Here is a 12,435-nt window from a genome sequence, read left to right on the forward strand (position 1 = left end):
CGTGTCCTGGTACAGTAGGAGCTGTGAGTGTCCCAGCCTCCTGTGTCCTGGGTACAGTAGGAGCTGTGTGTGTCCCAGCCTCCCGTGTCCTGGGTACAGTGGGCACTGTGTGTGTCCCAGCCTCCCGTGTCCTGGGTGGGAGCTGTGTGTGTCCCAGCCTCCCGTGTCCTGGGTACAGTAGGAGCTGTGTGTGTCCCAGCCTCCCGTGTCCTGGGTACAGTAGGAGCTGTGTGTGTCCCAGCCTCCTGTGTCCTGGGTACAGTAGGAGCTGTGAGTGTCCCAGCCTCCCGTGTCCTGGGTACAGTAGGAGCTGTGTGTGTCCCAGCCTCCCGTGTCCTGGTACAGTAGGAGCTGTGAGTGTCCCAGCCTCCCGTGTCCTGGGTACAGTAGGAGCTGTGAGTGTCCGAGCCTCCCGTGTCCTGGGTACAGTGGGCACTGTGTGTGTCCCAGCCTCCTGTGTCCTGGGTACAGTAGGAGCTGTGTGTGTCCCAGCCTCCTGTGTCCTGGGTACAGTGGGCACTGTGAGTGTCCCAGCCTCCTGAGTCCTGGGTACAGTAGGAGCTGTGTGTGCCCCAGCCTCCTGTGTCCTGGGTACAGTGGGCACTGTGTGTGTCCCAGCCTCCCGTGTCCTGGGTACAGTAGGAGCTGTGTGTGTCCCAGCCTCCTGTGTCCTGGGTACAGTAGGAGCTGTGAGTGTCCCAGCCTCCTGAGTCCTGGGGACAGTAGGAGCTGTGTGTGTCCCAGCCTCCTGTGTCCTGGGTACAGTAGGAGCTGTGTGTGTCCCAGCCTCCCGTGTCCTGGGTACAGTAGGAGCTGTGAGTGTCCCAGCCTCCTGTGTCCTGGGTACAGTAGGAGCTGTGAGTGTCCCAGCCTCCCGTGTCCTGGGTACAGTAGGAGCTGTGAGTGTCCCAGCCTCCCGTGTCCTGGTACAGTAGGAGCTGTGTGTGTCCCAGCCTCCTGTGTCCTGGGTACAGTGGGTACTGTGTGTGTCCCAGCCTCCTGTGTCCTGGGTACAGTAGGAGCTGTGTGTGTCCCAGCCTCCTGTGTCCTGGGTACAGTAGGAGCTGTGAGTGTCCCAGCCTCCCGTGTCCTGGGTACAGTAGGAGCTGTGAGTGTCCCAGCCTCCTGTGTCCTGGGTACAGTAGGAGCTGTGAGTGTCCCAGCCTCCTGTGTCCTGGGTACAGTAGGAGCTGTGAGTGTCCCAGCCTCCTGTGTCCTGGGTACAGTAGGCACTGTGTGTGTCCCAGCCTCCTGTGTCCTGGGTACAGTAGGAGCTGTGAGGAGCTGTGAGCTGTGTGTGTCCCAGCCTCCCGTGTCCTGGGGACAGTAGGAGCTGTGAGTGTCCCAGCCTCCTGTGTCCTGGGTACAGTGGGCGCTGTGTGTGTCCCAGCCTCCTGTGTCCTGGGTACAGTAGGAGCTGTGAGTGTCCCAGCCTCCCGTGTCCTGGGTACAGTAGGAGCTGTGAGTGTCCCAGCCTCCTGTGTCCTGGGTACAGTAGGAGCTGTGAGTGTCCCAGCCTCCCGTGTCCTGGGTACAGTAGGAGCTGTGTGTGTCCCAGCCTCCTGTGTCCTGGGTACAGTGGGCACTGTGTGTGTCCCAGCCTCCTGTGTCCTGGGGACAGTAGGAGCTGTGAGTGTCCCAGCCTCCTGTGTCCTGGGTACAGTAGGAGCTGTGTGTGTCCCAGCCTCCTGTGTCCTGGGTACAGTAGGAGCTGTGAGTGTCCCAGCCTCCCGTGTCCTGGGTACAGTAGGAGCTGTGTGTGTCCCAGCCTCCTGTGTCCTGGGTACAGTAGGAGCTGTGTGTGTCCCAGCCTCCCGTGTCCTGGGTACAGTAGGAGCTGTGAGTGTCCCAGCCTCCTGTGTCCTGGTACAGTAGGAGCTGTGTGTGTCCCAGCTGGGGACTCCTGTGTCCTGGGTACAGTAGGAGCTGTGAGTGTCCCAGCCTCCTGTGTCCTGGGTACAGTAGGAGCTGTTAGTGCCCCAGCCTCCCGTGTCCTGGGGACAGTAGGAGCTGTGTGTGTCCCAGCCTCCTGTGTCCTGGGGACAGTAGGAGCTGTGAGTGTCCCAGCCTCCTGTGTCCTGGGGACAGTAGGAGCTGTGAGTGTCCCAGCCTCCTGTGTCCTGGGTACAGTGGGCACTGTGTGTGTCCCAGCCTCCTGTGTCCTGGGTACAGTGGGCACTGTGAGTGTCCCAGCCTCCCGTGTCCTGGGTACAGTAGGAGCTGTGAGTGTCCCAGCCTCCCGTGTCCTGGGTACAGTAGGGCTGTGAGTGTCCCAGCCTCCCGTGTCCTGGTACAGTAGGGCTGTGTGTGTCCCAGCCTCCTGTGTCCTGGGTACAGTAGGGCTGTGAGTGTCCCAGCCTCCCGTGTCCTGGGTACAGTAGGAGCTGTGTGTGTCCCAGCCTCCCGTGTCCTGGGTACAGTAGGGCTGTGAGTGTCCCAGCCTCCCGTGTCCTGGGTACAGTAGGAGCTGTGAGTGTCCCAGCCTCCCGTGTCCTGGCACAGTAGGAGCTGTGTGTGTCCCAGCCTCCTGTGTCCTGGGTACAGTAGGAGCTGTGTGTGTCCCAGCCTCCTGTGTCCTGGGTACAGTAGGAGCTGTGAGTGTCCCAGCCTCCTGTGTCCTGGGTACAGTAGGAGCTGTGTGTGCCCCAGCCTCCTGTGTCCTGGGTACAGTGGGCACTGTGTGTGCCCCAGCCTCCTGTGTCCTGGGGACAGTAGGAGCTGTGAGTGTCCCAGCCTCCTGTGTCCTGGGTACAGTGGGCACTGTGTGTGCCCCAGCCTCCTGTGTCCTGGGGACAGTAGGAGCTGTGTGTGCCCCAGCCTCCTGTGTCCTGGGTACAGTACTGTGTGTGCCCCAGCCTCCTGTGTCCTGGGGACAGTAGGAGCTGTGTGTGCCCCAGCCTCCTGTGTCCTGGGTACAGTAGGAGCTGTGTGTGTCCCAGCCTCCTGTGTCCTGGGGACAGTAGGAGCTGTGAGTGTCCCAGCCTCCTGTGTCCTGGGTACAGTAGGAGCTGTGAGTGTCCCAGCCTCCCGTGTCCTGGGTACAGTAGGAGCTGTGTGTGTCCCAGCCTCCTGTGTCCTGGGTACAGTAGGAGCTGTGAGTGTCCCAGCCTCCCGTGTCCTGGGTACAGTAGGGGCTGTGAGTGTCCCAGCCTCCTGTGTCCTGGGGCCAGTAGGGAGCTGTGTGTGTCCCAGCCTCCGGTGTCCTGGGTACAGTAGGAGCTGTGTGTGTCCCAGCCTCCTGTGTCCTGGGTACAGTAGGAGCTGTGAGTGTCCCAGCCTCCCGTGTCCTGGGACAAGTAGAGGCTGGGAGTGTCCCAGCCTCCTGTGTCCTGGGTACAGTAGGGGCTGTGTTTGCCCCAGCCTCCGGTGTCCTGGGTACAGTAGGGGCTGTGTTTGTCCCAGCCTCCTGTTTCCTGGGTACAGAAGGGCCGGGGGGGGCCCCAGCCCCTGGGGCCTGGGTACAGTAGGAGCTGTGTGTGTCCCAGCCTCCTGAGTCCTGGGTACAGTAGGGAGCTGTGAGTGTCCCAGCCTCCCGTGTCCTGGTACAGTAGGAGCTGTGTGTGGCCCAGCCTCCTGTGTCCTGGGTACAGTAGGAGCTGTGTGTGTCCCAGCCTCCCGTGTCCTGGGTACAGTAGGAGCTGTGAGTGTCCCAGCCTCCCGTGTCCTGGTACAGTGGGAGCTGTGTGTGTCCCAGCCTCCGTTGTCCTGGGACAGTTGGGGCTGGGTGGGTCCCAGCCTCCCGTGTTCTGGTTAAAGTAGGGGCTGTGTGCGTGCCAGCCTCCCGTGTCCTGGGTACAGTAGGAGCTGTGTGTGTCCCAGCCTCCTGTGTCCTGGGTACAGTAGGAGCTGTGTGTGTCCCAGCCTCCTGTGTCCTGGGTACAGTAGGAGCTGTGAGTGTCCCAGCCTCCTGTGTCCTGGGTACAGTGGGAGCTGTGTGTGTCCCAGCCTCCTGTGTCCTGGGTACAGTAGGAGCTGTGAGTGTCCCAGCCTCCCGTGTCCTGGGTACAGTAGGAGCTGTGTGTGTCCCAGCCTCCTGTGTCCTGGGTACAGTGGGTACTGTGTGTGTCCCAGCCTCCTGTGTCCTGGGTACAGTAGGAGCTGTGTGTGTCCCAGCCTCCCGTGTCCTGGTTGCAGACATGCACATCACACCCGGTCTCACCCACTCTCATCCACTGTGCCCACCTCTGTCCATCCCTCCCTCCATTTTGGGCAGTACTTGCGCCTGCTCTGTGGCTCGCTCCGTGGCCCGCTCCGTGGCCCTGTGATGTCTCACTGCCTGGATGTCTCTGGCATTATCATTAGTTGTTCCTGCCTGCTTGATGCTTCTACAACCTGGAAGTGAGTTCTTGAGGCTGGTGGGCAGTGATTGGTTGAATGACATTCCACCCCATCAGCCCTTCTTTGGAGTGTGGGGAGCTTTGGGATACAGACCTAATAATTAATGGAAAAGGGGACACTTTTTTATTTTACTTTGAGAGTTCTGACATTCACATGGTCCTGAAACCCTAGATCTTAGGGCTGGAAAGATGGCTCTGTGGTTAAGAGGACGCACTGCTCTTGCAGAGGACCTGGTTTTTGTTCCCAGCGCCCACACTGTGGTTCACAACTATCTGTAACTCCAGTTCCAAGGGATCTGATGCCCTCTTCTAGCCTCCGTGGGCACCGTAAGCATATGCTGCACGGACAGACAGACAGACAGACTGTCACCCATACACATACAATAAAAATGATAACATCTTTTAAAACACCTGGATCTATTTCGTGCAGGCCTTTTGGAGGGCATCTACACAATTCTTGATGAACCACCCCAAAGTAAGGCCTCTGACCTCTGCCGATGGGCGTGGTGGCCTCCTCCAAGCTTCAAGACTTCCCTCACATCTGGGCTGGAGACTCTGGGTTAAGCACTGTCTTTTCTGTTGTCACCGTTAGGACAAAGGGAAGCAGCTTAAGGTGCTACACTGTTTCCCTTTGCTGGCAACAGTGTCCGGCTACCTTTACATGTGGGCAGTGTGTCTTCTAGAGGCCAGAATTAGACACTCCTCTGAGGGCACTTTGCCTTCCAAGACTCTGCTTGGGGTTTGTTTCCTGTTGGGTAATACATTCCAGTGTGGGCAAAAGTATGAAGATGTAAGGGTGATGTCTCACCCCCCCCCCCCCATTGCTTTGTAGACTGCACAGAGCACTGGATAAATGGGGACTCTAGAACTGGAGAGGGCTTCCGACACATGTCGCAATAGAATTGGGTTAGAAAGTAAGTGACGGGCTCACCGTGTGTCCTTAGATCCTGACATATAAATCTTAAACTGTAAACATAGTTAGGAATCTTTCTGTGAGGAAATTAATTCCTCACAGTTTGGAGGCTGAGGATTTAAACGTGTGTGTAAGAGTGCGTGCATGTGCGTGTGCACGTGTGAGTGTGTGTGAGTGTCACTGAGTGAAGACCTCTTTGCTGGTGACAGAGGACTCTGCAGAGTCCATAGGGAGTTCTGTGGAGTTCAAATGGCAAGAGGCTTCTAAAAGGTGGCTACCTTAGCTTTTATTACAGACCTGACCTCCTTTGGTGATCACCAGCTCACTCAGTGACCCAGTAATCCACTAATGGATTAATCCATTTGAGAGGGCAAAGACCCCTTGACTCAGTCATATCTCGAAAGTCTCATCCCAAAATACCGTTAATGCATGAATTTGGGAATTACGGTTCTAATGTATGAGTTCTGGGAGACAGATTTGAAACCGCAGTACTCGGTCTATTGTATGGTGTGGGTTTAGACTGCAAACCACGTTCATGGGGCTCTTCCGTTAGGACTTAGGAAGTGCCTAAGTTACTCAGCAGCATTTTCAGGAAGCACTACTGTCAGTGGATTAAACCTCAGATCATAAGTCTTCCCCCTTCTTATGACATAGGAAATCCAGGATCCGTTTATGCAGTGGCTTGGGAGGCACGTGGATCCTGAGGGAGTCATAAAATCCAGCAAGCTCTCCCTTAAGTTCGTCTCCTCCTACACATCTGAAGCAGAGATCACCCCGTCTTCCATCCCTGTGGTCACCGACCCCAAAGGCTTCTCATCAGAGCACTTTAACCTAGAGACCTATCGACAGAATCTGCAGAGCACGTGCCTCGGGAGAGTAATTCTGTTTGCAGAAGTGACCTCTACGACCATGAGTCTCCTGGATGGGTGAGTTGCAGTTAGGCCTGGCCAAGGTGCCCACTGATGCCTGTTTTCTGTACCGAGTGCCGGGGGAAGGGCAGGTCTGCCCATCATGTGAGGTGGGAACGGACGTCCTACCCTCCCCAGCACCCCTCCCCTCCCCTTCCCCCTGCCTGAGCCATAAAAAGAGGAATTAGAAGAAGCACTTGGATCGGAGCTCTGGTTTTACACTCGGCTTTTGTGGCTGGTATTGTCCTTTAATCAGCCATTTCAAACGTCCTCGAAGGAAACTAGGAAACATAGTTTAACAGGTGGCCGTGGCCAGGTGACCATTTTCTTTGTGTAGTAGTCAGTGTGAAACGTTACCACAGCACTCTGCAGGGTGTGGCCAGAGTGACACACAACTGGGTTAAGTGGGACTGGGTTGAGACTTTGTGCTTTGCAAGTGGCCCTCGAACATTGCTCGCCAGTCATTTTCCGAGCTCTCTCCCATCCCGTTTGGATGGTTGAAATTCATTCTCACGCTAAGCTTTCATTTCTGTTTCCATTCAGTGGCCTGCTTTTGCAGTTAAACCGTGGGAAACAGTTGAGAGGGATTCCTCTCAATGCCACAGATTACCTGGACTAATCAACACCATTTTAATTTGAGGCATTGGGCAGAATGGAGAGACCAGGAAGAGTGCCTTCTCTGGGTGTGGGCTCAAACTTGAAAACTACCACCTCTAGAAACAACTGAATTCAGTTTGTAGGGTTCACCCATAGGGGCCATTAGATAGACAGGTACGGAAACGCTGCCTTTGTCTAATAAGACCCAGAACAGAGTTAGTTGTATGTAATAATGAAGTAGCCGGTGTGTTCCTGCCTCACACAGTACACAAAGGCACAGTGTGGAGTATGTAGGGGAATTGGCCGAGGAGGGGTAGAGCAGGGACACTGAGGAGCGAGCTATATGGTGAGCCGTGTTAATTAGCGGATTTTGGTCAGTTAATTTGTGTTGCTGTAGGTATTAGTTTCTTCAGTTTTATTTTTTCCTCCAAGTGAAAAGTATCCCTGTTCTCCTCAGGCAATGAGTAATCCATCTCTCTCTTCTAGTCTAGTCTGCGCCAAGCGCAGGCAGTGAAATGGCTTTATTGTTGGTCCCTCTGCAGGGCAGGTTCTGGGTGGGCAGCTGTCCTTCCCACTGTCCATGTAGGCTCCTCCCGGGCACTCCCAGGGACAGCAGCCTGTGGAAATACAAGTCCCCAGTGCCTGCAGCCGTCAGGAAGAGGTGTCTGACAACGTCTCCTTAGTGCCATGTCTGAGTTAGGATTTTACTGCTGTGAACAGACACCGTGACCAAGGCGACTCTTAGAAGGACACCTCTCTACCAGGTGCTCCCCTGCTGCTGTGGTAAAACTCCCTGGCGAGGCAGGCTGGAGAAGGAAGGCTTATTTGGGCTTCCGGTTCCAGAGGGATAGGAGTCCACGATGTCACAGCAAGGAAGCAGGAGAGCAGGTAGGCATGGTAGCTGGAGCGGCCGAGAGCTCACACCTCAAATGGAAAGCAGGAAGCAGAGTGTAGACTGAGGGTGGCAAGGGAAACCTCGAAAGCACACCACCAGGGATGCCACACCTCCTAGGCCTTTCCAGAGCCCCAGCTGGGGACCAAGACTTCAAAGGCCTATGAGAGGCATCCCATCAGACACCACAGATCCACACCGTGCACCTCACGTAGACACTGGAGTGGTGTGAGCTAATGAGTTGGACAAGTTCCCTTTCAGACACTTCTTTGCCATAATGCCTTGAATCCATCAATACCATTTATCATCTCTCAGTGCTTGGTGGCCATCAGTGGACAGCCATGTATTCTGTCACAGCAGTGCATAGTGTGCGTGATGGTAGGGTGGAGCAGAGCCGGTCGGGTTGTACTCCATGTGGACTCTTACTGGAAGTTACGCCTGTGTTCCTGTCTCAGGGCTAGGCCTAGTCACATGGCCTGTGTACAGAAAAAAAACCTGAGAGACAAATGTGGTTTTCATGTATATGTAGTCTATATGGTGGTCATGTACATGCGTGTGCACACGGAGGCCAGAGGTCCGCCATTCTTCTGCTATTTTCCACCTTACTTTTTGAGATAGGGCTCTCAGTGAACTTGGAGCTCACTAATTTGAGGATTAGCAGGCCAGCACATCTCAGGGGTCCACCCGTGCCCACTTCTCAGGACGACATTGCAGGTGTGTGGTGTCACACCCAGCTTCCTCCCATCGCTGCTGTGGAGTCAAGCTCAGGTACTTCTGTTTGTGTGGCCGCCACGTCAGCAGCCGAGCCATTTCCCCATGAGACATTTGTGGCTCCAACGAAGGTTGGTCGCTACTCAAGTGGTGGACAGATAGATGCGTGGTTACAGTCAGAAGTCTTCATGGCAGTGTTTCAGACTAAGAAAAGCAGCTGGAGATCTGTGTTGTAGACATGTTGAAGCCCCAATGTCCCCAGTGATTCAGAGCCATTGGTGGAGATAGTTCCTTGTACATGAGCACTCTGTCTTCATGCACACAAGAAGAGGGCGTCAGATCCCACTACAGACAGTTGTGAGCCACCATGTGGGTGCTGGGAATTGAACTCAGGACCTCTGGAAGAGCAGTCAGTGCCCTTAACCCCTGAGCCATCTCTCCAGTTCGAGACAATGATTCTTTTAGGAAACAGCTTTTTTTTGTTGATTTCTTTAAAGACACCCTCCTGTTACATCTAGGGAGGTTCAGAGATTTCTCACCTGGCAATTGCCTATTTTTGCTTTGCTACAAAGCCCGGGTGACCAATCACCAATCACCTAGCTGTAGCGAAGCCCACGTGACCACCACGCTGCAGCAGGAGGTGCTGGGTGTGCCACTGGTTCATCTGGAAGTTATGACGACCCTTCACCTTCTGTCCCAACCCTGTGACTCTAGGAGTTGGAGCAATAGGAAGTTAAGAATTGCTTACTGATGACTAGAGGCAGTCAAAGGGCACGTGGCTCTCCCTTCCAAAGACAAGAGGTAAGCCCTTGACTGGCAGGCGATGAGTCTGCAGTCATTAGACTTGGCCATCTGATTTCTTGGGTTGGACAGGCAATTTCGGCCTTTATCCTGCATCCAGTCATTTTCTCTGGCTTATCTTCCTGGCCATGAGTTTTACCCAGCTCTGTTGTAAGGGGAGAGTCTTCTGGATGTGTTGGTCTGTATTGCTGGCTCTGTGGGAGTCCAGAGGCCTTTATTTTTCTTTCCGTGCTATTTCACGTTCAGTTAGCTCAGCTGTTGGGTAGAGTCCCAAGATACGGGATCCAGGCCATGTCTGGCCCAGCGAACCTCCGAGTGTTCCATGGTCACGTCCTACAGCTGGGCCAGGGAGCTGTCGGTAAACGTGGTGCAGTTTAGGTGTGGATAGGCACAGGCCATCACCATCACCAGAGAAGCACCTCAAAGTGCTTGCTTTGATGGAATGCCTAGGGAGACTGGGCTCTGCTTTCTGCTAAGAGGAAGGCCAGCCTGCCTGTGAGCACAGGCTGGGACCACAGAGCCCTCCATCACGGGGTAACCAAATCATGAATCATTGTTATTTTTGGAATTGTCTTTTCTTTGAGTCATAGACTCTTCCTTGATTGATGTATGCCAAGTCTCTGTCAGATACCAATGACTTACTGGTGAAGCCATCCTGGGCTGAGCCAGCTGGACACAAACTAACTCTGTATACAAGTGCTGGGCAGACTCGTCAGGGTTGGGTATTTTTTATCTGTATAAAGGATAATTTTGATTTTCCTACTTAGTGTTTAAATCCCTGGATTTTTCATGTTGCCAGGCACTGTGTCCACAAATTTACACTACTCTTGCAACGGGACAGGTTCCCAAAGGTGCCTTCTGGTGACAGTATAGTCCATAAGATGTACTGCTTCTCTTGGTCTGGAAGAGGGCATGGTAGAGACAACGCAGACACTACCGGGGGCAGGGGCTGGGGTCACCAAGCTTCATTTATGCAGCCACTGCTCGCTGAGTGCTGTTATAAGACTTGTAGTCGATGGGGGAGAATGTTGGGACCATGACAGCATCTCCAGTGGCTCTGGGACCTTGGCGGCCGGCATCCCGTCTCTGAGCTGTGAGGACAGGGTCTTTGAACACCAGAAGCTGCCCTGGCACTTTCACCAGCTCCATCTGACCTGGAAGTGTTCCCATGTCAGAGCTGCCACCAAGCACGCTGGCTGTTTCTAAGTAACCGCCTGTGTGTTCAGAGGGGCGGAGGTTTTGTGGATCGTGTTAAGGAGGGAGGACTATCTGAGTGATGGTTGACTGTCCTACAGAGGGAAAGGAAAGAAGCAGGTTCATCAGAGCTCTGAAGAGCTCCTTTGGACATCATGTGTAGTAACTCATGTCTGAATTCCCACCAGTGAGGAGGTTGAGGCAGGAAGATTACCATGAATTCAAGGCTAGCCTAGGCTACATGTGTTCCAGGTTAACCTGGGCTACAGAGTAAGACCCTATTTCCAGAATTTTTATGAGTGTGTGTGTGTGTGTGTGTGTGTGTGTGTGTGTGTGTGTGTGTGATCACATTAATGAGAATGACCACGGTCATTGGGAAGAGGATTTTGATCTTCATAGTTGGGGTGGGGGGGCGGGGCAGCCCAGCTTCTCAGCCTCACACTCACTCTCCCCTCTAGCCAGTCCTGACCCTCTCCTCCCTTTTCTCCCCTTCTGAAACTGCTCCGGGAACTTGTTCTACCCTGCACCCCTCTCCCCTCAAGTCCAGGCCTGAGAGGACAAAAATTGGGCTGGAACTAATTTAATGGCTGAGTGACCTCACAGTGGAGAAACAGCCGGATCCTAATAGGGGGCTTTGTCTCCATTCCCACCCTGGCTGGTAGCATGCCAGTCAAGAGTCAGGCGGGAGACACAGGTGGAAGCCATTAGAGCTGTCAGAGCGTTTGAAAAATTGATTCTGGAGGCCGAGCGAATAGATTGGACTTGACAGTGTTGTCCTAAAGATTCTAAGGGAAAATCCTGTCGTTTAATTCGAAATCCCTTGATTATTCATTAGCTTTCCAGATGGCTTTTGTTGGCGTTTTACATATTAATGCCTGCCTTGTGTTATCTGCATACTCTTAATGTGCACACAGGTACAGGCGGAGGAGAACAAACTTGTTGGTAAGCGTCCCAAGTTAATGGGATATTAGTGTAATTGTGAAATAAAAGGGCTTTAGGAAGTTGATTGCTTTGGAATAATTAATGTGATACTTTTTAAAAAATGGGCCAATTTAGTACTTTAAAAGTGAAAATGATTGCAGGGTTTCGCCTTATTTGAATGTTTACCTCTAAATTAAAGTTTAGGGTATAATTCCAGCGTTTGACTTCTACAGCGGTCACGACTGAAGGGTTATTCTGGCAAGGTCTCCAGGAATTTTATTTGGCCGATCCAATTGGACACCTGAGTAAGTTAACCCCTCACACACCAGGCTACTCAGGTCGAATTACTTCAGGGGCCCGTTTTCCTCAGAGATATCTTCACGTCAGTCTTCAGTGTTCTGGAAGGTTTGTTATTGTTGAGTTTGTATGTTTGTGTTATGTGCATGCGTTCCTGTGAGTGTATGTGCGTGTACATGTGGAGGCCAGAGACTGACACACAGTTTTCCTCGATTGCTCTCCACCATTTTTTCCAGCCAGCTCTCACTGAGCTCAGTGGCGCCTGTGGGATCAGCTGATCCGTGAGCTGCAGGGCCGGCTGATCTCAGCCTCCCCAGTGCTGCCTTTAGGTGAGGTTGGGATCCAAGCATCTTGAGTGGCAGGGTGGAATCTGTAGGAATTCTAGAGGCAGGGCTCACTTCGCACTGTGACATTGACTGTTTAATGATGGCCACCGCGTGTTCTGTTGAGATGACTCTTGCAGGTTTCTCACAACTTGGTACCATGGTCAATCTGTATGTGGCGGACTGATGAGGACAGAACTTAGTTTCTCCTTGCTGGACGGAGACTGGAAGTGAGAGACCAGGATGCCCCCGGGGGTCAGGTCCTGGTGAGGACCCAGCTTGCTTCCTTCAGCCGGCAGAAGTGGGTGAGAACTCTCCTCAGAGCCCCTTCTGTGAGGCACTGACTCATCCTGAAGCTCTGCTGTGCAACCTCATCCTCATAGGCCCCGCCTCCTCACAGCCACTGCAGGGACGAGCTTGGGTGGGGAAAGGGAAGGCACAAAAAAGGGCACAATTGAACTGGGCACACCCTGACCTTTACTGTACCAGGGAGCACTGGCGAGTGTAACCGACAACCACTGCAGCAGACACTAAGTCTTCA

At 53.7% G+C, this 12,435-nt stretch overlaps 1 protein-coding gene across 1 annotated transcript in view; it reads left to right on the plus strand.

Annotated features, from left to right (window-relative positions):
- The first annotated feature begins 5,909 nt into the window (after positions 1-5,909).
- Positions 5,910-12,435, plus strand: part of LOC116898967 (biotin--protein ligase) — a 103,685-nt gene continuing 97,159 nt past the window's right edge. Inside the window, exon 1 of the mRNA XM_032900392.1 lies at positions 5,910-6,176. Coding sequence (XP_032756283.1) covers positions 5,923-6,176 — 254 coding nt within the window. The 5' untranslated portion in view covers positions 5,910-5,922. The remainder of the gene's footprint in view (positions 6,177-12,435) is intronic.

Source organism: Rattus rattus, chromosome 4 (assembly GCF_011064425.1).
Source record: "Rattus rattus isolate New Zealand chromosome 4, Rrattus_CSIRO_v1, whole genome shotgun sequence".
In the NCBI taxonomy this organism is placed as follows: Eukaryota; Metazoa; Chordata; class Mammalia; order Rodentia; family Muridae; genus Rattus; species Rattus rattus.